Source organism: Excalfactoria chinensis, chromosome 10 (assembly GCF_039878825.1).
Source record: "Excalfactoria chinensis isolate bCotChi1 chromosome 10, bCotChi1.hap2, whole genome shotgun sequence".
NCBI classification, from domain to species: domain Eukaryota; kingdom Metazoa; phylum Chordata; class Aves; order Galliformes; family Phasianidae; genus Excalfactoria; species Excalfactoria chinensis.
The window spans coordinates 16,391,007-16,418,490 of NC_092834.1; the positions used below are offsets into that span (position 1 = coordinate 16,391,007).

Here is a 27,484-nt window from a genome sequence, read left to right on the forward strand (position 1 = left end):
TGTTTTACTGCTGCACTGCAAAAAAACAGTCCAGTAAAGCTTCAATGCCTACCAACTGCAATTACTGTCTTACTACTTCATTTACTATCCTAACAGGTCTCTTTTCATATCTTCCTAAACAACCCCATTCTTCTAAACTTCATGATAGCTTTTTTTCCCTTAATTATTACTCTCACAGTCTTTTCCCATCTTCTACCCAAGGTGCTTTGAGCTAGATGAGACAACGCTCTAAGTCATTACAAATAAAATCAACGTACACAGCAATGTGAAATTCTGATTGTAAATACAACTGTTAAAGGTCTTTACTAACACTGCTTTCTAGAGTTTGGATATCCTGTTTAAAGTCTGAAAGTCTCAAACAGTTCATTATTTCTCTCAAATTTATCTACTCCACATTTCCCTACGCTTTCTCTTCACCCAACTGGATCACATTTTCCAAAGCTCTAAGATTAATCTAAACAACTTGTGCAACATACAAATACTGTTACATCAGTACTAGTTCTGATTTGTGGATCATTAATAAAGCTATTAATCACAACTGAATTTAGTATTAAACATGAAGGTGAGATTCCCTTATTAACCTTTTGCCTCCTTCCCTGTCTCTTAGCCAGAAACAACATATTTCAGCTTTGAGTTTTGTACAGATGAGTCAGTCAAACATGAATAATCACCTGAAATATCCATTACTAAATGAACATGACTGGAGCACCTTCAATCCATTGCAAAGCACATCCCAACTGTGTGTACTTCCTCCTTGGTGACTACAGCTCTGCTGCTGGAGGTTAGCTTTCATCAGGCCTGTTTGCCATGTGGGCATTGAAGTATTCTCACAGCAGCACACCCGAGTTGAACGGAGATAATTTATTTAGTCATATATCACGTGTTACTACAGCACCAGTTTAACAGCGAAGGGTTATAAATATTATTAATAAGACTAACAAAACTTCTCAACATATCTAATAACCCACTGATCACAATTTGTCCCCTCATTCACCTTTGCCCCTCGTAGCTTTCATATTGTTATATTGATTTAGGAGCAAGGAGCTCGGGAGAGCAGCAGGAACCTATTCTAATGCAGTTACTTCTTTCCCTTTAAAATATCACAGCTTCCTAGAAACTGAAATGAATGTATGAATGTGCAATTTCAAGTATTCAGATAGAGGAGAGTTTAGTACCATCATTTCTTATATTTCAGAGAAGATGAACAGTTGCAAATATGTGCTAAAATGCAGCTCATGGATTACTGCTCTCCATAAATTAATTACTGGAGACTTCCAGTTTTGAGCTGAATTTGTGCTGTAAATCCCAACTATGTGGTGGTATCACTGTCCAGATTGTTGGGAAGAAACATAGACAGAGCCTAAGTATTTGACTTCGCATTTTTTAGCATGTCATATTTCCAAGATCGTTACTTTAATTGCTTTAACAATCATAGAACATTCCAAGATAGCACAAACCCAAAGAGACTGAGTCCAACTCCTGTCTCCAACATAGGACCACACAAAATTCCAGCTGTATATCTAAACCCTGGCAGCCTGGGGCTGTGCCCACCACCCTGGGCAGCCCATTCCATGCCCACTGCCTTTCCCTAGCCCCCACCAGGCCCTCCCCTGACACAGCTCCATGCCATTCCCCCAGGCCTCTGCTCTGTGCTGAGCAAACTGCCGGGATCTCCACCACTCCTCATGTCTTCCCCAATATCCTTCACCATCTCCATAGCCCTCCTTTGGACACCCACTCTTAGTTTAATGCTCTTCTCATATCGTGGTGTCCAAAACTGCATGCTGTGCTTGAAGTGAGGCCACACCAGTGCAATGTAACGCACAATAATCCTCTATCATTCTGTTTACAGAAAACCTTCCCACTTCACCATTAATAAGCCTATGAATTGTGATGTCCAGGCAGTGGCTGCCATTACCTCACCTATCACTCAACCATAGAAGGCGGCCAAGTTTTGCATAGCTAAAGTTCACCTCCTAAATGGAATATTTTTCCCCTCATCAGTTTTTGTTTGAAACTTCACAGAACAACCTCTGTTTCTTTCTACCACTGCACATCTTCATCAGCAAACCTCTTGGGTTAATGTCAGAAGTTTCACGGTGAAATTATGAACTTCCATTCACGGACAGCAACCTCAACAAAACATTTAATCACCCCTTTTTCTTTATAATTTTTTAACTCAGCTGGAAATGCACACTTCAGACTGCTTTGTTTTTCCATTCTAACTCCTCCTAGATTTTGAAACTTCCACTATTACTCATTAGTACATCACTTCTGTAAAACGATGCTCCCATTATGCTGCAATATATTAATATACATAATATATATACACATATATATAATATATTCATATATATAATATTCATATATTACCCTTAAGACTAAATTCAGCAGCAGGAGCTCTTGAGACAGGATTAAAGACAGTTACCCAGCAACTGTATTAATTCAACAGGTAACATGAGTGAAAATCTATTCTGACCAATCAGAAGCCTAGGAGAACAGGTTACCCAGTTTCATCACTGTATTCCTATGTAATGATCAGACAGTGGACTTGTTCATCCATGGAACAAGAAGGAATGATTTAATATATAGATAGTCTTCTTGAAGACTAACGTGCCATTATTATTAACAGTTATAAGCTAATACAAAATCTCATTTTCACTGTGAATGTGAAAATGTAGCCAGCTGTTCTTCTAATCTGCAGTCCTTTAATTAAAAAGAAGGCAAAGAAAACAGTCTATTTCACCAGCTGAAAAGTATTTGTAAGAGATAAACATAAAAATATATTATAACATTAAGCATAAGCTTCAGCCAGGATCTATTCAGCTATCAAGACTGACGCTGCGGTTCATGACACAATGCCATCTTACATATCTCGCCAATTTGGAGATGTCACTTTTCCAGCTAATAACAAATGGCAAGTTTAACAACTCACTTTCCAGTTGGAGATATTTTAATCTTTCTTTTTGTTGTGACAGGCAACAACAAAAAAAAAAGATTAAATTTAGTCAGGAGATTTGACACCACAGAGGGCTGACTTCTATTTGTTGATTACTATTGATTTTCTTTGATACTTCATTTAAAAATCAATAGCCCGAAAGAAAAATAGGCAAGGTTTACACAAATTTAAACATGCTATTGTATGCTGGAAAAGGCTACAGTTTTGGCAGGGCACTGGCATCCAATTATGAGAAAAGCTCTTAACAGGTGAAACCAAGGGCTCCGGATCGATATTCAGTTTGCTTTCTCAATCAGAGAAAGTGGCCATAAATTAGGCTCATCAGTATTATTTTCAGGACACACTCAAAGCAAATAATTTAGATTTGGTTTCAGCCTTCCATGGCACTCATAGAGTAAAAGGACAAAAAGTAAAGTCCAGAACAAAGCTGAAAACAAGCAAACAAACTAAAAAACAACCCCAAAAAAACCCAGCCTGTCCTACCTGGAGTTCATCCGTGCTTTTAACTTTTTGGCTTTCTTCTTAGTTTTTTGCTTCTCCTCTCCATCTTTTAATGGCTCCACAGGAACAGAAGTCTCAACCACAATATCCACAATGTACTTTTTTAACGACAGGTGCTCCTGCAGAAAATATTGGAATAATATTTGATCTTACAGCGTACGCAGCTTAAAGGTTATCTTCCCAGAAAACCACAGTGGAAAATATTCTAAAAACGCAAAGAAAATGAATAAAAATTTTTAAAACAAATGTTAGTTTAAATATCAGCTGCATTCCCTCTATTTATATTATAGAAAAATAACACGAGTAAATACACTTGAGAAAATTACTAGCTAACCACAAAGAAAATGGTGGTGCTTATATTGGAAATAAGTATTTTGTAGCTGAGAATTGGCTTTACCAAATACTGCTATTGTGTTCTGTTGAAGTTCCCATCAAAATAAATGGGAGTCATTCCTATTGGAGCAACCTACGTATTTTACAGCACAATTGAAGTTGTATCTATCAGTTAACTGAAAGTGCCCCTCGCTTACTGAAAAGTGAGAGTAAAAGGCAAAGTAAATGTGAAGCCATCATTTAAAGGAAAAATCTCTATTGCTAGGAAAAGTCCCACATGCTTAAGAGGCCACTAAAGGTTTTAGACAGCTAAAACAACTTATCCTGCTAACGGTAAGAGACAAGATGCTGTGTGCTCATTGCGAATGTGCATTCTGACACAAAGTTAGACACCTCAGGACCAGATTAAGTTGTTAGATATTCTTTTTACATCCAAGTATCTCATTGCGTGGGTTAGAATAGAGTATACTTTTTCTATTATTATTTTTTCCTTCTGGCAGCTTGTGTGCCTCAGCCCTGGAACTCATTTTTTTCCTATTCTACTTCTTTTGTTCCTTTCCTGTAACACGCAGTTCAGAAAACACAAAGGATTCAACCACCAGGAAACAGATTATCTCACACCAGAGACAGCACACCACGGCTATTATGAAAAGAAATAGAAGAATTATTAGAAATAGTAAAGGAGAATAAGTAACTCTTCCTTGAGCATGAAGAACAGCACTTAATGTATGAACTCCCAGTCAACATGTCCTTCCTTCTCCTAGTCCCTTTTACAGATACTTGCACAGACACACAACCCAAGATGGAACATGGGAATGCCGCTGTGCACAGTACTTTGCTCAGTTCTCAAGCCACAAATTTCTATTACTTTATATAAATAACAATAAGCAAAGAGTTTAATGCCAGTTATTAGAACACATTCACTATGTTTTCAATAAAGGGAGGCTTACGTTTGTTTTCTAATAGGATACCGAACACATTATAAAGTGTAAGTCACCACTGCTTATTAGGACGGCTTATCCGTTGTAATGATGAGTGCCATAATGAGAAGCTGTTATTCCTCTTCATTTATTACACATTCTTTAAATTGTATGAAAAAGGTGAAATGTAACAAATCTAAAAACAATTTTTGGCAGAAAACCTTTATTTTCTCCTGCTCGTTCTTACAGAGATTTAGGAAGATATTATGCCTCTTGAAAACAAAATGAACCTTGGAGAAACCTCCTGCAAAAAGACCATTTGGTATTTGTCATTTATGATATAACCTAGCAACACATACTTGGTCAAAATAGTAATTGAAATTTCTATCTTAAATCATCCCAAAGTAAAGTGAATGCTGAGTTAATATCACACATAAGACATCAGACACAAAAATCTAAGCAATTTCTGAAAATCCCATATTTTAATAGGGATTATCTGTTTGGATTGATACACACACACCTGAAATAGTGCCCTTTGCACTGCTATTTCCCATTAGTTTACATACATCACATCCTATGAGTGATATGAAGACACGAGAAAAAGTATCAGGGACTACAAAAATTTACACAGTAGTCCTTGATAAACGTTCTACATCCTTACTCAACAGGGAAACTTTTTCTTCCAATAGACTTTCAAACTACTTGCTATATCCTTCAAAGCGACAGCAAGAGCAAAAGGAAGTAAGGTGACCTTTGAAATGGACACCATTTTAGAAATGGGGCACAGCATCTTCTTTCAGGTGCAGTCAACCCACTGTCCTCATGCTACAGAAGGGGACAGAACAGCAAAGCCTCCACCCAACTTTGGACAGGAAGCAATGAGGACAGGGATAAAGAATGGTGCCCCCTCTGCAGACATTCAGCTCTTTTCCCCAGTCTGCTCTGGGGCTTAACAGAAGACTTAACGGGAACTGCAGGGTTCAACAAGCACATTCATTTGTCAGCCTGTGGGGGTCAGAACAGGTCCGGCTGTCAGTGGCATGAAGGATGGCTACAGTTTTGTTCAGGTGAACTCAAGCACTTTTGCGAGGATATTTCTCAGAGTTCTCAGTTTTCAAGCGTGGCAGTTGGGATTAATATCAGACTTCATTCAAGTAAGACTAGAGTATTAACATCTTGTGTCACAAAACCCATCACTTTCTGAACGCACAGATCAAAGAGCAGGACCATCACTGCAGGCAGATCATTGCTCAGGTGTGAAACAATAACTAAAAGCTCGGTATCCAGTGACCAACCCAAAACCCAAAGGCTTTTAATCCACTGAGCCATGCTGAAGGACTCTGTCCGATCCTTCAAATAATTAAGTTCCTCAGTAATTTTACTCACACAACCACTGGTTAGAGAGGTTAACATACCAAAAAAGTAATTGCTCTAAGTGTATCAAAGTGAGTCAAGCCAACATGCTGCCTAAACAGCAAACTTATTTCATCTCCTGAATGCTTTAAGCAACAATTTCATCACTGAATTTCATTTTCCCCCCACCTCTCTCATTTCCAGTAAAGGCAATGCAGAGCGACTGGGTAATCCATTCACTTCTACCTGAAAGCCTTTTTAAATTTTTTACAACTATTGCTATACAAGTCAACACTAAACACATTAAGACTCATTTTCCCTCCCCATAGATGCAGTCTGGGGTTTGGTTTCACGACAGAGTGAAGACATTACTGACCTGATTCTGCACTGTACTGAGCATGTTCTGACAGGGAATTACTCCACACCCTCAGAGCTTTGATGGTTTGCTGGTATCTGGAGACTTAAGCCACTATAAATGCAAAGCATTAAGTAAAGGCAATACTCTAGTGAAAACCTGCCATTAAGACCTGTACACTTACCTACCAAAAAAGTTATTTTCATTGTGGTTTCTCAGTTTCTACACCAGGAATCTCAATTCTAGTTGTGCAGACTCTCAAAAGCTTAGTTTTTAACAGTGATGCAAAATATTGGGCTAAATTAGCAAAAATATTAACACTTTTTTTTTTTTTAATCCCAAGATTACAATGAAGCCAGCTGTGATGGTCACTAAGCATCAGATTCCTGCCATCATTTTTCATTCTTCATAACTCGTGCTCTAATTAGCACAATTAAGATCATCTATATGGAACAACAAGGTATTACCTCCCATGAAGTGGCAGAACCTATGCCACAAAGAGCAGTTCAGCTATACACTGTGATGTACAGCTGCAAAATAGGAAAACAGGAACTGAATGTAGATATACTTCTTCATGGCCATCTGTATTCATTCCTCTATGCATTCCTGTATGGCAGTGACTCAATAATGCAGCAGAGTAGAAATACTCCTGATATTTCCCTCCAGTGTTATTTACATGCATCCATCTCAATAAAAGCTTATTTAAAATAAAAATCCCTGGGTATACAGCACCTACTTCTCAGTGGGAGAATGTCTGTAGCTGAGAAAGCATATGAAACATAAGATAGTTAGTATAAACAATTTGATATTTAATGGCATCCTGTATATACACATGACATCATTTAAGAATGTCATCTTAAACTTGAGTTTTTCACAGACCTCTGGTATTTTTAATGTGACACAGAAGACCATTTAAAAACAACCAAAAGAATTTCCTGTACAAGCATCACTATTCATTTAGAAGGAAGGTGACATAAAGTGACATTAAATGTGCATGTACAACTGCAGCCTCAACACAGAAGATAATATAAGACTATTTACAAAAGGAGTCTTTGCTTTTCCTCTCTTTTTCCCTGTGTCTCAGCTATTTTGATTTCTGCTCCCTGAGAATCCTGAAACTTTCCAAATGCAACAGATGGACCTCAACTACCAATGAGCTGCCAAACCCCGTGTAGCTAAAACTCATAAGGTCACCCATGAAGTCAGATTCCTGCTGGTTATTGCTCTGCTCCATTCAACTGCCTGAAACAGAGAGAACTACCCAGTTCTCTTTCTATCTTGGAGCTAGTTTCAGTTCACAAAGCACTTCTTATAACCAAGTTTTCCTCTATACACCAAATTAAGTCCCTTTACCTTGTATGATATGTCTGTATCACAAGGATTACATCAATACTATCTGAAATCAACTACACTCAATCAACACTGCAGAAAAGCATCTGTATTTGCTCAAGCTGAGAAAAAAAAACCCAACAACCTGGCATTTGTAGCCGTGGGGCAGTCAAAAATTAAGATCCCGTGTTCTCAAGTGTGTATTGCTCCACACTGGCTTTCATGAAGCACTTTATTCCTCCTAATACATAGCAGGAACAGCCAGGAAAGAAGCCCCTGGAAATCCATCCCTCGGAAGTCAGTCAGTCACAGGCAGGAGCTGCCAGGATCATCAGGCAGTTTATCAACCTCTTCCTGCTGGTTTCTGTGAGCTCTGAAGGGACCTGAGCTGCCACAAACCAGCACCAAGTTGGATCCTGCCATACAGCAATGGGCACGTGAAGGCCTGACCCTCCCAATCTATCGTCCATAAATCACACCATACAGCACTTCACTAGCTGTGCTGCAACTCTGTGTAAGCTGCCCAATTTGTGGAAGTGGAAATATCTTCCAGCTATTGGAGTTTCACCCAGAACACTGAGCCAAAATGACCATCCTGGAACGTGAGCTTTTTTTCTCTATTATTCTTCATTCCCTTTCCCTTCTGCATTTCTGATGGAAACAGAAGTGACAGAACACCCCAAGGCTGGTTATTCTTATTATTGTTGTATCCTTTCCAACCTTGAATCTCCAAGTCTGGAAAGAAAAGGCATTCTTCTGAGTTTTCTAACCCATTTCTGCAGACCAAGGCAACTTGAAAAATATCTGACACTAGCTATTTATTGAAACTCAACCTCTGGAATCTCCCAGCACTTGGTTTTACTCCCCTATCAAGATTAAAATGATAGAAATGAGGAGGATCACAAAGAAGTACTTGCAGTGACTTAGATCACATCACAAAAGATGTTATTTGCCACTTGTTTTGTTTAAGAAGTCAATAGCAAACTAAGTATTTTGTATAAATATAAGGCATATAAAGTGTATATTCTAGCAAATCGATAGCCAACTTTGCTGCAGCCCAAATACTTGGCCTTTTGGATGTACACACAGTATCTTGCTTCAAAATAAGCAATATTCTGTAATGGCAGGATATAATTAAAAAAAGGCTTTTGATATTTATTACCAAGGTCAGGAATTACAGTTTCTCACTTGTATATCACCACTTAAAGGATGTATTTGCCAAACTGTGAAAAGATTTTTTTTTAAGGTTCAATTCTAAATCATGTTACCACAGGAATATTTGTTCATGATTTTATTACATGCTTTAACAAAACTCCTCAGTATTCTGATCTTTTCCTCACAGCTTAGGACAGCATTTAATACGGAAAACAGATGCCCAAGTAGACTGTATCAAATGTAGAACTCAGCCAACATTACAGCCAATGCCAGCCTGAAACATAAATGGTCATTAATTTTGAATCCCAAGTTAGAGATCCAATATTGTTACAAAACCATGAACCACGGCAAACCTCAAAATACAGGGAAGACTCCAGATAATGAAGTTATTTACCCATTATCATTAATAAGAATTATAACAAGTACTTTGTATGTGATGAAACACGTCATACAAAGTAACAGAGACTGAAATATTTTCTTAAATCACTATTTTAAATATCCAGACAATTTTTTACATTCAAATGTACTTCAGAAGGTGAGTACAGACCACTGAAAACCTTTCATTCGACATTCAGAACTGAAGGTTGACTTCTCATGCAAAGCATTTTTTCATTCACCCCTTGAGGTGTTTTTTTCCCTCTCTCAATGAAGGGCCGTTTCTTTTTAAGCATGTACAAACTAAATAGTATTCTCACTGCAAATATTGGCTGTGCTTGCAGCCACCTTGCTTGCCCATAAATTCAATGATACGACAGGCCTGCCATGAAGATATATGGCAAACAATATTCTGAATAGTAGGTTCAGATTTTCCTTGTGATTTTCAATATCGTTTCCTTTTCTACTCATCATTCCAAACTGCAGGAGCAGAAGGCAAAGGAAAGCTGTTTCTTGCACTGCAGGCTGGGGAGAAGAGCTGGAAGGCACTGACATTGTCACTGGGCTGCAAGGGCAAGCACAACAAAGGGGGAAACGCGAGTACAGCCGGCCCTGCCTGCGGTAGCTTTTCTTGCTGGCTGTGAATGCTTGAGATATCAAAGCCAAAAGGAGGAAGGGGGCAGATGTTGGCCATTATCTACGACAGTTGAAGATGCAGCCAATAAATAATTAATCACATTCTGGGGCCAAGAAAAGCACCGCTTTATAATATATTAAATGTAAGAAGCTGCTGCTGCACGAACTACAAAATAATAAGCAATTGCTGCACACAGTACTGATGTTCTGCAAGTTGCATCTTGGATTAAACTTCACAACTGCAGGGTGACTTCTGACCACTTCCTGCAGGCAGCACAATCACAGCAGAATGACAAAGCCAAGCAGGTCTTGTGCTGAAAGTATTCCAGACAGGCAACAGGTATGAAACATCCACAAAAGTGGATCACAGACACTTGGCTTAATTCCATTCTTGTGCTACTCAGAGCCCTCTAAAAAATCCTCCCTTCCTTGGGAGAGGAGACAAGATTGAGCAGCAGAGAAAAGTTGAGAAGCAGAGACGAAAGGCTACAACTGTCAGTGCAGTTTCTCAAATACCTTGTCTAGGCTAAATGCACCAGCACCCTGTGCATGGGGATGTTCAAAGCTCACACCTGCTGCTATTCTCTAGCATACATGATTACAAATGCATCTCACAGAGCACTGCTCCCCAACAGGTCAGTGTAAGTAGCCTTACATTTAACACAACACAAAGCACTGCAGCTACACATAACCTTACCCTTTCAAATAAAACAAGTTAAATAGTAAATGGTAATTGGATAACTAAAAATCAGATGCCAAGAAAGTGAATTTACAATGGAGTCTATATTCTGTGGGAGGTAAAAGAAACAGGAATACTGACCAAGCTATCTACCAGAAACGATGTGTTACAGAACATGAGGTCTGAGTTAAGACTGCTTTCTTGCACAGCAGCGGTCACAACTGATAAACAGTAAAACACAGGCATCACCAACTCTGAACAAGAGAAAACTTGTCAGCACAGAAGAAAAAGAGAAGATGTCAGGTATGAAGACATTGCCACACCTTTCCTTCATTGATTTCTTCAGTAAAAAATAATGGAAACAGCATGGAATTTTGAGAAAGCGGTTTGACTCAAAGGCAAGCATCCAGCACTCCTACAAAGCCTTTAGGAATTAGAACTCCTATGAACATCAGCTTCTCCTGCATGCTGCACAGGCTATAAACCTTATGAGGCTAGAACAGGATTTAAAGCAGAACAGCTCTGCTTTTCCAGGCAGTTTCTCACCACATCCTGGCAAAAGAGCAATCTTGCCAGGGTAATAGCGTCTGTACCAGGGGAACTTGCCAGCACAGTTATACACATTGTAAATCAGACCCCCCTACAATCTAGACTTGCTTGCACTGCAACCCCAGCCAACTTGACAACCCACAGGACTGAGCGAGCTATTGGTCACCCGCCTGATTTTTTTCTTACAAGGAATGTGGGTGGGCTCAATCAACCACGTCTTTCTATAAATCCTCACACTTTTAACACTGTCAATCTTCAGACAACAGGAACTGCTTCTCTCCATCACCAGACTGTTCTCTTTTTAACTAAATATATCCATGAGAAGTTATTTCATTTAGTTTATGACTGAGCAGTCTGTTTCCTTCTCCGATTAAAAAAACCCGTATCTTCACATTTGCAAACAAAGGGCTGTTAATATTCCTCCCCCTTTTTTTGGAATACATGAGAACTCATATGTATGTTAACCAGCTTCCTCTCCTGCCAAGGTACTCATTTCATATGTTTTTCAGGAGTGCCTTTCATGGACTAGAAGCATGCACAGATGGCATGGAATGACATGGCTCATACTCCACGCATCCCTTTGTTCCACACTCTTTGAAATGCCATATGAAACAACATGTTCAAAGAAGGAAGCTGGGATCACAACGTATGACACTCAACACAAATGAGGACAGACATGGCAAACAAGAAGTAGAAGTGGAGGAACAAAAACAACCCCAGAGCTACAGGTGGGGGGAAAAGCATAGAAAGCCTCTACAGAGACCTCAGCCTAACAAGATGCTGCCTTAGGGTATTTACATGGGCACTGTTTTGGTCATGTTAGCAGCCTCTATATGAAAAGTCCTTTGTAGCACATCCACTCTGATTCAGCAAAAAGAGTCATAACTTCAAGCTGACTAATCGGTTCCAGTGACATTGAAACCAAATGGCATGCTTCATTTACCCGTTTTGCTGAACTGAAAGTAATATGAATATTAAGGCGGGGGACAGGAAATCAATAGCACAGAAAATAGCAACATAGAAAGTAAAGCTGCAAGCTTGATGGAAGAAAAACTGCACTTCAGCAGGCACAGCCTCTACAGGGAGGGAACACAGGCAGGACATTGTTAATGCACTGAAGATCCCAGTGAAACAGCATGGGACAAAGATACCATTGCACACTGCAGAAACGTGACAAAGATGTTAAAGAACCTACAGATATAAGAGTAAAATCTACAGTAATCATTTCTTTTTTATCTGGTGAGATCAACCAATCAGCATGCACCCAGCCCAGAGGAATCAGTGTCAGTGCTTACGTGATACAGCTTCCAATTTCTTGCTTACAGTCAAGTCAACTAAAAGAAAATCCTCACTGTATGAAAACACATCATGCAACACACACTTAACTCCCAAAGCCTGAAGGACCTGTTTAAGTCTTACCTTCCACGATGCTGATAAAGAACAAAACAAATATATTTAAATTCCTTCTGTGATTTCTCAATTAATAACAAAGAAATTCTATGGCCAGATTGCAATTAAAAAAAATAATAAGATTTCTTTCTAGGCAGCTACCTATTACACTTAACAAGCTTAAAACAAAATGAGTCAAAGATCAAGAGTAACTTATCTGAGGTGTCAAGTGCACAAGGTTAAAGGTGGAATTTTATTAGGTCAGAGGTGATATAAATAAAATCTTTTATGTCAAAGAAGAAGGGTCACAGACAAGATGTATATAATATAAGGCATCACAGATGACAACTAATAACTTTAAGTAGTACAAGTGTGTTCTCACTGCAGATATCTTTGCTGATTAAGAAATTGAAAACAGTGATGAATAACTAAAGATACTGCAGTGCTTCACTGGACAACAGCTTTACTTCTACACGACGTTCTGCACATCTGTTCTCAAGTACTCCAGAACTTACCTGAAGTTACTGAATGCTTTTCTTGTTAGGTAAGGCAAGGTTTGGTATTAACTGCCTACACTGAATAGAAAGGTACACAAAGTAGACTGCTTTCATATATAAAGTGGTATTTCTACTCCACAGTAACCATGCATCTAGTACATGTATCTACTGCTGCTCTCTGAAAAGAGAAAACTGGAGTAGGGTCCCAGGCCAAGGAAACTTCAGTTTACAATAGCACAGCTTAGAATTTTATACTCAGACTATTTAAAATACGGATAAAAACATGGTAGTATAATGTGCTGTTAAATTGCCAATACATCAAATAATATGCATCACCTCAATTAAGAATACTTAAATCTGTTTTTGTAACTGCTGTATCATTCAGTTACAGTACATACTCCTTTTCCTTCTGGACTAAATCAAGAAATCCCACATATTTAAGTGGGATCTTAAGCTCACACTTCAACCCAATGTTTTGATGAAAAGCAGGGGATTTCAGCACACGATGCTGGACACAATAAAATCAAGATATCTGTGCCCTCTAGTGGAATTTCTTTTTCTCCAGCTGGGGCACGAAAACAGCCTACAATAAAGATCCCCCTTTTCTGGAGGACACAAGTGTTAAGCTACCAACCAAATGTTGCACACAGCGCATAACTACTCTCAGACCAAACAACATCTAATTCACTTTTCCCCTCCATATTGCTCTGAGGCAGTGGCACAGCAAGAACCAGTCGGCTGTGGCTAGCTAGAAGCAAATAAAGGCAAGCAAGATGAATGAAAATTCAGTGCTACAGACAGCCCGCTCTTTGGTGCATGCAGCAATGTGATGGAACTCTGGAAAGCCTCACAGCTCACGTGTATTCCTAAGTATCTGGATGCAGTACGAAAGCTTCTCCCTCACACGGAACTACGGAAACCTGCTATTTAAAATCAAATTCAAAACAAATAACTCCCATTAACCACTGTAAGAGAACAGAACAGAAAGAGACAAGAAACTTTTGTTGCAGGTTGGAAAGGGCAGACAGCAACTCAGCAGAAACGTTACATTTTCCAGTGACAGACACTTCTGGGGATTTGAGTACCTCGATGACTTAACTCACCAAAAGCTTTTAGGAAGGAAAAGACAGCACCTGCAGCAATGATGAGCTACAGAAATAATAGTTCAACCGATAATCACAGTAACAAGAACCACATGGGAAAGAAGGAGAGAAGACAGAAACATCAGGATTACTGAGCACTAACATCTGAATGGCTTTGGCTGGAAAGCTGCTGCAAAAAGATGCATGATTCTTCAGCTGTTCATCAAAAGCTACTTGGAAGAAGCAAGAGAAGCAAGGAATAACTAAGGGATTGCCAAAGCTGCTAATCAGCCCAAGTGAGATAATTAAAAATAGCATTTGAGTTTAAGAGGGAAATTTTAGTTGTCTATTCTAAATATCTTGAAGGATCATCCTTGTGGGGAAGCTGCTTTACAGATCTGCAGAAGCAGGCTTTTATTAAAGCAATGAAGAATGCTTATTATTTGGAAAGACATAAAAAGGAAAAGAATTAAAACACTCATAGAATATGAAATACAGCAATAGGAAGAACACCTTTGGATTAGGAGGAGAGCAATTAGTCACATTTTTGTATACAACCTATTTCAAACGGCAATCACCTTAAGTACCTGAAGCCTTGGTTTCTTTCATTGCTTTCCATAAGTACTCTGTAGTCAAAAAGGCACTGATATTCCCATGCTAACACAAATATCTTTGGTTCCTTTTATTTCCAGGAATCTTCAAGACTTTCTCAGGATAAGAAAAGCAAATTAAAACAGAAAAGGTTATTGAAAGAAAGCCATACCACTTCTTCATCTGAAAGCTCTCGTCCTTGTATGCTACTGTTCTCTCTCACAGCCTGTTGGTGTTTTTTCCCTTTAATGTGGCTAAAAAGGTACACTTCTGATGAAATCTGCAATGACAATGAGTTATCAGTTATTTTTACCTTTGATAACCAATACCAAACATATAAATAACACTATTTTTAATATAGCGTATGCCAGTTCCTCAGAAGTTCAGAATCTGTCACCTAATAAAGTAACATCAGTTCCTTTAAACAGTGTTAACATTGTGGTTATTTTTACTGAAAAGAGTATTTGTGTTTTTGCTACACAGTTTCACACAGACATGTTTAACACTACAAGGGTAACTACAGAGAAATGAGCTGTTAACTGCAAATGAATGTTAGCTGGAAATACATGGCTGACAAGAGAGCAATACTCCGACACCAACAGAAAGTTAAGGGATATTGATCATGAAAAACAATGGCTTTTTTTCCTCCATTTCTGAAGAACATTTCAGGTTGTTGTTTCAGCAGACTATTTCCACAGCTGTGTTACTGATAAAACCCCAAGCTGCCCAGTGTTCTTCATTTTAACTCATTCCTACACAAAGGCCATCACAGCTGCCTATGTGCCCACAAGTAAAGTATTTGTGACACAAATGCTGCAACTTGAATGCTGAAACCTGCAGAAAATGGGCATGAAGATGCAGCACACAGACCAGATTTCAATGAATATCTATGTGGAGGTTTCATGTTGTTGGGTCTCTTTTTTTTTAGCCCTCAAGATCAATCAAGAAATACACCAACAGAAAAAGCACCCATGAGAATCAACAAGGGTCTCTATCACATCCCATCCCCAATTATCTCTGTATCTCAACTTAAGAAAAATCAGTGTTTCTAGTAAACGTATAAAATTCTATTGTGAAGAACTTATCTATTCTGAGAGGTGGAGGTACTGAACATGCATATTTATATATACATACTTATCTTTGTGATCCCCGTGATGAATAAACCTGGGAATTACTGCCTCATTTCATTCATGACCTAATTACCAAACTGTTAACACTTCTGACTGTAAAATCTGGTTTAGGATAACTGCATCAGTAAATTGTATAACTGTTAAAAAACCAAAGAAAACCCTGAAGAAGTACGTTCTGCTTCATGTGGCCATGAGGAATTCCAGGTAATTGCCAACAGAATCAACTTTTTCATTTTCATATCTCACATACAGAACTTAATCCCTCAGTCTCGTTTACACAATGGTTTGCTAACCAGCAGTATAGGAAGAGAAATCAAAATATGTTGGCTTCTCAGCTCACTCTGACTTTAATTTCACCAATTCAACTTACATTTTGAAAGACAAATGAATGTGTAGGAGTCCAGCCTGCTGAACCCAGAGTTTCTGTTCCAGCATGACCTGAGGTACTCCTTTGCAGTCTTAAATTGATGAATGAAGAGTAATTATAGAATGAGAAAATCGTGAAATATCTTGGGTTGGAAGGGACCTCAAGGATCACCAAGCTCCAACCTCCCTGCCATAGGCAGGGCTGCCAATCTCCAATTAATACAAGATAGATATCTAAGCATTCTGTCCTTAAGTAGGACAGAAGGCTTTGCACAGTAACGCAAGTCAACGAAAGCAATTACCAACATGAACTGACCTCCCTGTTTCCTACTCAGTGACTGTATGGCTCCCTCTTCTCTACCATCCCTCTGGCACATACGATGGTACACAAAAGAAGAGAGATCCTTGTTGAGAGTGAAGGTGTGCCGAGAACTTCCTGAGCTCACTGTGTTTTCTCCAAAGGCAGTAAGCTTCAGGGAATTTCTCAGCAACCAGCTACATAAAGAACCACATTCTTTGCTTTATATCTAGATTTTATCTAGCTTCATTTGATGATGCCCTATTTTTATAAAAGGCAGAGCTAGCAACTGAGTAACATCCACACTATTGCACCTCCAATTCTACAGTTACTTCAAATCTGCCCTAAACCACCCTGTCTATAGGCAGAAAAAGCTAAAGGTGCACTTGACAAACGTACAAGGACACAGCACACACACACAGTGCCCTCATCTGTGAATGAAGCACCATTTGTAGCTGCAAGACTCACACTGGCCTTGCAACTCTGACAACACTCCCTCTGACTTACCATTACATTGCATAATGAGCACTGTTTTTTGCGTTCATATGGTGTAAGTTTCGGTGCATAATCAGTATTAGCATGTCTTCCACTACTTAGTTCAGCTGCTTTCTCTTTTCTTTGTTCAATCTGTTCCATGTGCCTTCTAATACTTTCATCGTGCTGAATGTAAAGTAACAAAAGCAAAGGAAAAAAAAAAAAAAGAAGGTTAAGAAATAAATGGTCCAGAAATACTGAGAATCACCGAAGTTTGTACTGCTAGGATGAATTTATGTTAAACTGAAACTCTTTTTTTCCTGCAAGGCATTAGGAGTCACCACACACCACAGAGACTTCAATGTCTGCTGTATCCGCAGGAGCAAGTACAGCTCACTGGACTCTTTCAAGGGGTTTCACACCATCTTGCACGGAAATGGAACAAACTCTTAACTATTATCTAAAATCAGAGCCTGAAGTACAAACCTCTATTTAATGACAAAGCATTTTACAACATAAGTAAATGTACATATGGTTACACAGAACAATATTAGAGGTAATAGAAACACTGAAGAGAAAGATTATTTGCACTTAAAGGCTACCTAATTTAACAAAAAGCAAAGCTCATAAATCCCTTTTCAGAACCTTACAAGTTTTATAATTTTGGAAGCCTTTGCTTTTCTCAGAAAATAGTGGAGCTCTTCAACATTTCTGACACCTTTGCTCTCCACTGTGCAGTCAGTTTAGCTGAATGCCTGAAATACAAGGCCTCAGGTTTACGAAATCACTGGAGCCCATCAAGGAGCCTGCTGCCCTCCTCATGGCATCCCTTTCACCCCACTAGACAGCACTGTGCATGACTGACGAGTCTTTACTGAACAGTGTGAGAGTTCGCACATATTAATCTTACTCTTGATTCAATACAAAATTACTTTGACTTCTTTTGGAAAGCCCAAGTTTATAAGCTCTCCTGTTCAAAGTGTTGAGACTCAGGTAACTCAAACTCAGTCCTTTCCAAATTCCTCAAGAGATCTTTCCAAGTCATGCAATGCTTGTTATACAGCGAGGTGCTGCTCTTAATGCAAAAGTCTAAAAAAGGACTGGCCACATTTTAACATACTGTAACATCTTTATAAAATAAAACAAATACAGAAATTATTCTAGAGAATTTCTGTATTGCTCATGTATTTTTCAACTAAAGTATCTTTTTTTTTTTTTTTTCCTCTTTTCTTACCTTCAGCTGAATCTTTTTCTGCAGTTCTTCCATGGCTTCTTGTTGAGCTGCAGTAAGAGCTGCCAATCTCTCTTCTCGATCTCTAACAAAAAGATGATAAATTTAGAAGGAAACTTTTAGTAATATAGCGAGGCTGAAAAATAATGATAATGTCATGCTTTGCCTCTGTTAGCATTCTGCAGTCAATGACAATCTTCATTGAACCAAAGGGAATGAGCACAAGAGTCATAGAGAAACAACTGCAAGCACTTACCACAGTATCAAAAACAAAGTAACTGAAAACTGAGTATTACAGTATCAAATAAGAGTAAATTCACCGAAATTGATAATAAAAAGCAAATGGAAACTGCAGCTCTTCACATCAAATTGAAATAAATAGGGGGTAATGAAGGCAAGAATATAAAACTGATTAATCAGGAGCACAGAATTGTATACCTTAAGCCACTAGACAAGTTCTAATTGTGGAAGGGAGAGAATGTTTTAAATATCTTTTGCCCCCAAGTTTGTTAACAACTATTTCAAATCCCAGAAATCATCCACGCTCTGGAAAGGGATGTAAAAATGTACTGAGCCTTGTAAGAACTGCCTGCTGTGATAAGAATAATCCCTAATCAACTGCCTCTTGTCCATCACATTAAATAAACTAAAACCACATCGCAGACTTTTGTCCAAGTGAAATATTAACGTTGTGTTCCTCAATTTTCCAGCTTTCAAGAAAACCACCCTGTTTTTTCAGATAAGCTCACACATATTCCATTACCTCAGCGGCTACACAGACAGATGTCTGACAGAAGGTAGAAGAGGGTATACAATTTCAGAAATATGTGGAAGTTTCACACATGCACACAGCTTGAAACAGCATAGCCAAAGTCTCCTCTCTGCCAGTCCTCATCTACCTCAAGAGACTCAGATGCTGACAGAGGCCTTCCCACTTGCTCTCACTCAAAACAGGTCAAAACATTCAGGAAAGGCCCATGAAGTCCTGAGCAAGGCCACAGATCCAATCCACAATTACATCTAAACGTCTCTCTGAAAATGAACTCTTCACAATGTCATGCTAGAACTGCTCATGATTTTGGAACATGGGAGAAGGTGATCAACACATTTCAGAATGTTTTATTTGGGGAAGAAAAACAATTCACAATGATTTCAAATAAAGCAAGCTCAGGTAATCAGAATCATAGAATCATAGAATTACCCAGGCTGGAAAAGACCTTGAAGATCATCAAGTCCAACCGCAGCCTAACCAGTACCCTAACTCTAAAAACCCTCCACTAAATCATGTCCCTGAGCACCACATCCAGATGGCTCTTAAAAACATCCAGGGATGGCAATTCAACCACCTCCCCGGGGAGCCCATTCCAGTCCCTAACCACCCTTTCTGTAAAGAAGTTCTTCCTAATATCCAACCTAAACTTGCCCTGGCGCAACTTGAGGCCATTTTCCCTCATCCTGTCACTTGTCACCAGTGAGAAGAGACCTGCCCCACTCTCACTGTAAGAACCTTTCAGGTACTGGCAGACGGCAATAAGGTCTCCCCTCAGCCTCCTCTTCCTCAGACTAAACAGCCCCAGCTTCCTTAGTCTCTCCTCATAGGGCTGATTCTTCAAGCCCTTCACGAGCCTCGTTGCCCTTCTCTGGACCTGCTCCAGTACCTCCATGTCTTTCTTGTGCTGAGGTGCCCAAAACTGAACACAGTGCTCAAGGTGAGGCCTCACCAATGCCGAGTACAGGGGCAGGATGACTTCCCTAGTCCTGCTCACCACACCATTCTTGATACAAGCCAGGATGCCATTGGCCCTCTTGGCCACCTGGGCACACTGCTGGCTCATATTCAGCCGACTGTCCATCAGCACACCAAGGTCCCTTTCAGTCTGGGAGCTTTTCTGTTTAGATTTTATGGAACACTTGTGGTAGTGGAACTATAAGGAGAAAGTGAACAAAAGGAGCTGAATCCAAGCAGAATCAGGCAAAGAAAACAAAGAGAAAAGTTTCCTCTGAATCAGACTCTTAAGCAAACCTTCCCTCACACACCACACAGTCACACCCTATACCTAAGGGACCATACTCTACTCTCTCTGCACTACACTTTGTTGCAAATGTGAGAGAGAGGAAAGCCCACCTGAAAGCCCCTTTATGAGCTTCCAATCATGGGCAAAAACATAAAACAAGTACTTCACAGGCAGTGGAATTAATTAAGCCCGATTTCCTGGCTTTGTGTTTCATAAATGAAGTCTCTGGTGTCTACAGAAAAGGTGAAGTCAAATTGATGCCAGTAAGTCCAAAAGTTACTGGAGAGCAAAGGAAATAGTGAACACAGGGACATTAATCTTGCTTCCTTGGAAAACTAAGCTAAAATATTAAAAAGGCAAATTCTTAAAAGGACTTATTAGCAATAAAAGATGAAGTAACGTTAACAATATATAATAAAATATACCACTGCACGTTGCAGCATGCACATACCTAAGGAATACAAAAATCCATTGCAGAACTTATGAATTTTCTTCTTTCAAACCATTTATCAGGAACATTTATTAATACTACTTGAAAAACACTAAACCCAAGGACACTTCACATACAGAAGATGCAGTCCACCCAAAAGGATAACGATGAAACAGAGGAAACAAAAGATAATGGCAAAGTTACCTGGCCCTTTCTCGTGCCGCATCTTCCCGTGCTTTCTCTTTCTCTTGCCTCTGCTGTTCAATCCGTGCTTCTTGTTCTTTCCTCTTCAACAGCAGCTCTTCCACCCGAGCCTGGCGTTCTGCTTCCAGAGCTCTTTTGCGCTCCTAGTTAAAGAAAAATAAATCTTAACTCCCCTTTTAGGAAAAAAACTCCTTCATAGAATTCTTCCTTATTTCCACAATGTTACCCCATCATGCACTTCTGTTAGATGAAGAACTGATGTGTGTATTCAAGAGGCTGAACATAAACTGGAAGCACAGTTCTGTGAACTCAGCCAGAATTTTGCTCATCCTGAAGAGGATGAATGACCCGGAGTTCAACAAAATGATCAATAAGAATAAAACATTTTGAATATACTCCCATGGAATATTGATACTTAAATAATCATATCAATAGAATGGACTTTGACAGTTCTTTTTGTGCTATCACTGAACATACAATTCTTCCATTTCTGTTCAGTTTTAACCTCTTTTCTGACAGTAAAGTTCTGAAGCTCTACGTGGTATTGTAATTCTGACAGATGGGCTGCACTTGAAACAGAAACAAACAAAAAACAAAGCACATTTGAAATCACACACTGCAAGACGTGAGTAGACACACTAGTTGGCCAAGTTTTATTATAAGGAAAGATGACTGCTTCATTTAGATGAAGAGTCTGGGGAGTGAATATTTCACATGCTCTTCTAATACTCACTGAACTAAAAATAATTGTCTGTTTTGTATGAGAGACTAAATAAAAAAGCCAACATATGATTATATCTTAGAAATGTACTCCTTGCACAACCTCCAGCACTATAAATGCACACTGCTGTACTTGCAAGAAATTCCCTTTCTTTCACAAGACAGTATGATGTTTCATTAGCATAAAGCAAGATCTCACATTTAAAAATGGATTGCTGTGGCTCTTGTGTGTTCAAGTAAGTACCAGAGCCACTAAACAGAACAACACAAAATGTGGGTGAAAGAAATCTGCAACAAATTCTGAAACCACAGAAGTTAAAACAAGGTTGATGGAAAGCTGGCTTTCAAGGGGAGCCTGCAGAATTCGGTACAAGTTATACTGGATATACTGGAGGGTAACATAGTTCAGGCAGATAAGCAGAAGCACATCAGTCTCCATCCATACTGAAACTATGCACAATATTTAGAATCCTTGTCATTTAAATTTTGTTGTTGCACGTATGGTAAAGATTTCAGGACCATGAACACATTTGTGTTATGGTTTTCAATGATCTTGTAAACTGTATGATAATTATAAGGTACACTTTTCTGTTTCTTCTTTAAGTTTCGGGCACTACTAAAAGACTGATACTCCATTAGAAGACGAACATATATTTTTTAAGAAGCTTAAGACAGGCAACAATCATCTTCCCATCTCCTACATTCTGGTCTAGAGGGAGGTGTCCCTGCCTATAGCAGGGGGGCTGGAACTAGATGATCTCAAAGGTCCCTTCCAACCCAAACCATTCCATGATACTACATGACCTCAGCCATACTTAGATTTCTCTCTTGGTGTTGAAACATGGTAGGGGAAACACAACAGACTATGCTCTCTTGAAGCTGAACTAAAGATTTAAGACAGAAAGTAACAAAAACTGTACAGTCAAAAACAGAAGTATTTCATTGCCATCCTGCAATTACAGATATCTTGTACCTGAACAGCTTCATCACGTGCTTGCTTTTCCTCTTGCCTTCGTTGACGCTCTTCTTGTAATTCATTTAAGCGCTGTTCATATTCTTTTAATTTATTCAGCACATCATGACGTTTGTTCTGAGCTTCTAAGGTGTTTATAAAAGCAATTTCATTTACCTGCAAGGATCACAAAGTGTAAGAAAAGATCAGCAAAGCTTAAGTTTTATTTCTAGTGAATTCCATCCACTTATTGATTATCCATTTGATAATTAATTTGGTGAGATATCTCTACAGAATCTGTTGGAAATCAATGCTTGACAGAATTGGTCTGTTTCCAATATTACTGAAGAAAATCATTAATATTTATCAGCACAAAGCCATACTAAAAATGTACGGTTGAAATAGAAATTCTTCTTCTATACCCAAAGTTTATGCTCTGTTTGAATCCACAAAAATAAATCAGTGGTGAAGATAATGAACAAACAGTAACACATCCATCACAGAGAAGTTGGTACTTGTCTTGTTTACTAATTAGTGCATATTTACAGGGTAGATTTCATAGAACAGTAAGCAAGCAATCATTAGGAACTCAGATAAGTAAATGGGCTGCAACAGCTATCACGTCCTTTCAGCTTTACTCATCAGCTACTGTTTCTCTAAAGTCTTCTGGGCCCAATTAACCTTGGTTTCCAGAACAGAAGATCTTACACATTTAAATACATATAAATACCTAAAACACCTGCTTAGCTTAGAAATTATGCCAATTATGATTTAATTAACATAACTGAAGTCACACTAAAGTAAATGCAATAATAAGCTATGTTAGACTGAATTATGTGAGCTAGAAACTGTTTTAATCTAACAGACAAAAAGGGCAAATTACTGAAAAAGCTAAATGAGTTTTGATGTGCTTATCATATAATAATAATGATGAACAGCTCAGCCTCAATCACAACTGGGTCACATGCTCATTATATAATTTGACCTTAAGGAGTTATATGTGTCTTGGGAAATATACATTTATCAAAGAATATGAATTAAGTAAACCAGCAAAACAAAAAGCCATTAGTGCTCATCTCCTGAATCTAGGTATTCAGGTCTGAAGCATACCAGCAAAGCACTTGGGTTTCAGTAATCGTTGTGTTACCTATAGTTTTATGTCCAACGTTTTAAAACTGTAAGTAGTACAAGCCACAGCAACAGAAATATATGTATAGAAGGCTATAATATATAATTACACTGAACCCAGCACAGCTGTTTAATGAAGTGCAACATGCTCCCCCCTCTTGGCATTCTGCTGGAGTACAGTGACTTTATGAGATCTCCTTCCCTTCCAGGAGCACTGTCCCCAAAAATGCTGCCACATTCACTGTGAAGAATGAGAGTTCTTTATTTGAATCTATCTTTCCTCCTAGTTCAGCCCACTGCAATGTCTAATAACAGACTAAGTTAAAATTCATTTTAGAGGGAAAAAATGCAGTATTAGAGATTGGCATTTATCTGCTTCACAGGTGATACGCATCCATTCCTATCTAACTTAATCTCCAGAATGCTTTGTGGTACAGAACATACACACAAACAGATGTTGAATATTCACCCTTTAAAACAAAACTACTTACCTTAGCTTCCTCCTCTTGTGCTTTTTTCACAATTGCTTGTAGCTGCACTTCACGTTTGAACTCTGCATGGAGCAATTTTTCCTCCATCATCCTGCGCCTCTGATCTAATAGTTCTTCTTTCCATTTCCGAACATCTTTCTCCTGGATAGAATTAGAGAATTCATTACTAACGCAGCAGGTGAAAGTAAGACCAGAATTTTCCTCTGAATTGACTTGGTTCTGAAGCTGTAATCATAGAAATAAAATATTTTGAAGCCTTGCACAAATCCTGCATCATGTTTAACTCGAAGTGCACTGATTTGCTAACTGTTTCACTATCCTTTGCAAAATCCAACTCAAACTCTCATCCTGCAGAAGTAAACTAGGTAAATAATCGTAAGTTAGGACCACAGGGTAACCAAGTCACCAAATCCAATGCCTTGCTCTGAGCAAGATCAGCTATGAGATCACACTGGTTGGTTGATGAGGACCAGTGAGGATGTCATCCAACTGGGTCTTGAAAACCTCAAAATATGGAGAAGCTACAACCTCTAAGTAGTCTGTTCAGGTACTTGGTTGTCCTCACATTGAGAAATTTTCTCAACATACCTTACTGGAACCTCTCATTTAAAAAACAAAAAATTATGTCCATCATCTCTCAGCCTACTGACATAAACCACTGTGAAGAGCCTACCTCTAGTCCATTAACAGTCACCCAATACGTACTGGGAGCCTGCCATTAAGTCCTAATCTATCAATACACACAACTGGATGGATAAGTGGAGAAAAACATAGAACACCAATACAGTATACACCTTTCATTATTCTACTTGGAACACATTTCTTTACTATTTTTATTCATTTTAGACCGCAACCTTTGGCAAATCATTCACATCTTCCAAGACATATATATAGCTCACATCACAACAGGAGAATTAACTGTCAGTGAAGTCTTCTCGTTTTGGTATTAGTAATATCCTTATCTTAGATCAGAATAAAGGGTAACTCTTTGTGATGCACGAGTCACATATGAAAACCACGTGAGTTCAGACTCAGGAAAACTTTGTTTTACTGCAAGTTTTAACCTCCAGCATTCTGAGACAACATGGGGGGGAGAGAGAAAAGGTTTCCCGGAAAGCAACAAACTGGCCACTTTGTACTACAGGAAGCTCACCCTCTCCATTAATTTCTGAAGCTTCAGTGCCTTTTCTTCACGTAACTTTTCTCTCAGCTGTTGAGCTTTCATCTGTTTTTCTTCATGCTTCTTCTTGGATTCTGCTATTGTTCTTTTAAGAACACAAAGCAGAGCAAAAGTCAGTGAAATATCATCACGTGACAGCACTGCAAACATCTATGACATTTTCAGCAAGAAAACACAAACAGGCCACTGCAATTATTTCCCTTAAATGTAAATATTATTCTTCTAGTCTTCAAATATTTATTTAATGGTCAACGTAGCATGAACCTTGCTCATCATGAAAATAATATGCCGATTTCTTTAAAACCTTCCACCCACAGACTTAGAGCAGTTTCATAGAGCCACAAGTTTGGTTGCTTGTTTCCACTGCCCAATCAAGACACAAAACAACTCTAACACCTTTTGCGTGAGGGCGACGACAGTTTCTCATGCATGTGTATCCCGTGACCAGGTGGGCGTGCAGGCTCTTCTTCCACTCTGTCTCCCCAAGAATTACTCTGGCGCCACGATTCGCGGGCTGTACGTTAAGAAAACAGACTTTTATAATTGAAACACAGTGTTCTAGGAGAAGGGCTATTAATAAGGCTTAGTCCCTCTTAAAGTTCTCCCTCAAATGGGTCCTCTGCAACCTCAGAGAGGTGCCAAATTTGATTGAAGCATTTCTAATCCCTGTGCTTTTTCAATGCTTAATTACTTAACAGGACTTGTAATTGCATGATAAAATAAAATGGGAAAACAAATATCAGAATTCTAATATAGATGTGGTGGTAGAGACACAGGTAGTTTGAACACACAAGTCCGTCTTCCCTAAGAAAATAACATCAAATTTAACAAAATTTGTAAGAATAGTTAGATGTTAGGAGGATCTCCCAAATTCTTATGCAGACATACATAAAACAGGCATTTTTCTAAACCTCTGCTACCACAGCAAGTTAAGCACAATAACATTCAAAAACTTTACCTTCATAATCTGCCAAGACATCATTCCAGTCCATAGATATACCGCAAAAAGATATGCTTCCATTGCCCATACATGCCTGAAATTTAATGTGATCCACAGTAAAAACAAAATTTAACATGGAGATAGACACACGCATTAAACAGTGGTAGCTCAGTGATTTCCAACTTCAACTAGCCATCTCAAAAACTGATGTTGTTTCTTCTGATTTTGAGAGGAGGCAATGAAGACCGCTGCCTCAGCTATAGTAGCTCCTGTCTAGTAGGAGCAAAATAAAAGAGCCCAGTTTTACCAGTTTCTCACACAGAAGCAAGCAGAATACAACGAGTGCAACATCAGACTCAGCAGCACAGCAATGTCGAATTAACTAAGACCAAATACTCCTTAAGATTGTACACTATCATTGCTTCATGACATTATTTACCTCATTTGCACGTAACAAAGGTTGCATTAATGTATAAAGGAACACTAGAACTCTGAATGTCAGCAAAGCATTAGTACAAGGCAGTTTAAAGTCAGCTACTTTAAAATAAATCCCACACTCACGGAGAAATCGCTATCATTGTCAGTTTCAATGTTAATGTCATTGTTTTCCTCTGCTTCTATCTCTCTAGTTAATTGCTCCTCTTCTGCAATAGCACTAGCAATTGCTTCTTCATTTGCCTTTTCCAGGCGATCTGCCAACTCTTCCTTCTTAGCAAGGACTTCAGCCATAGACTGTAGGAAATATGAAACCAAGAGTCAGGTCTGGACACAGAAAAAGTAGTTTCCATGTAGTTAATGTGAATTGTATGACATTTTGTTCAACTTCTAATTACTCACAGATTCTTCCTATGCTTTCTGAATGCAGAATGCAAATGAAATACAAACTAAAGCCAAAGCTGTTCAATTATCAACTATTTCAAGAACTAGATAAGTCACTCAAAAATTATCACTCACAGAATTCCTAACATTTTATACAAATGTTGTCATTAAAACAGCTAAGATAGTTCTTCTCTAATGACAGTCTTTTCATTACCTAACCTTAGAAACTCAGCAATGCATTGTCTGAAACATCAAAAACATGCCCTGCTCTATCTTCAGAAAAGGAATCGAGCTCCGAAGTGGTATTTAGAATACGACAAAGGATCTGCAGATGAACTGGATCTGGAAGCTTTACTACTGTTAGTACTACTTAATCTCTGGCTATACTTATTCTTTAACATGA

The 27,484-nt window shown here is 38.7% G+C and overlaps 1 protein-coding gene across 1 annotated transcript in view; it reads right to left on the reverse strand.

Annotated features, from left to right (window-relative positions):
• Positions 1-27,484, reverse strand: part of SCAPER (S-phase cyclin A associated protein in the ER) — a 134,963-nt gene that overhangs the window by 74,349 nt on the left and 33,130 nt on the right. Inside the window, exons 11-21 of the mRNA XM_072345196.1 lie at positions 26,824-26,994; positions 26,281-26,356; positions 25,719-25,836; positions 25,296-25,407; positions 24,143-24,283; positions 22,545-22,700; positions 20,852-20,994; positions 18,206-18,287; positions 17,005-17,157; positions 14,876-14,983; positions 3,443-3,579 (exon numbers count right to left, since the gene is read on the reverse strand). Of these exons, the coding sequence (XP_072201297.1) occupies positions 3,443-3,579; positions 14,876-14,983; positions 17,005-17,157; positions 18,206-18,287; positions 20,852-20,994; positions 22,545-22,700; positions 24,143-24,283; positions 25,296-25,407; positions 25,719-25,836; positions 26,281-26,356; positions 26,824-26,994 (1,397 nt within the window). The remainder of the gene's footprint in view (positions 1-3,442; positions 3,580-14,875; positions 14,984-17,004; positions 17,158-18,205; positions 18,288-20,851; positions 20,995-22,544; positions 22,701-24,142; positions 24,284-25,295; positions 25,408-25,718; positions 25,837-26,280; positions 26,357-26,823; positions 26,995-27,484) is intronic.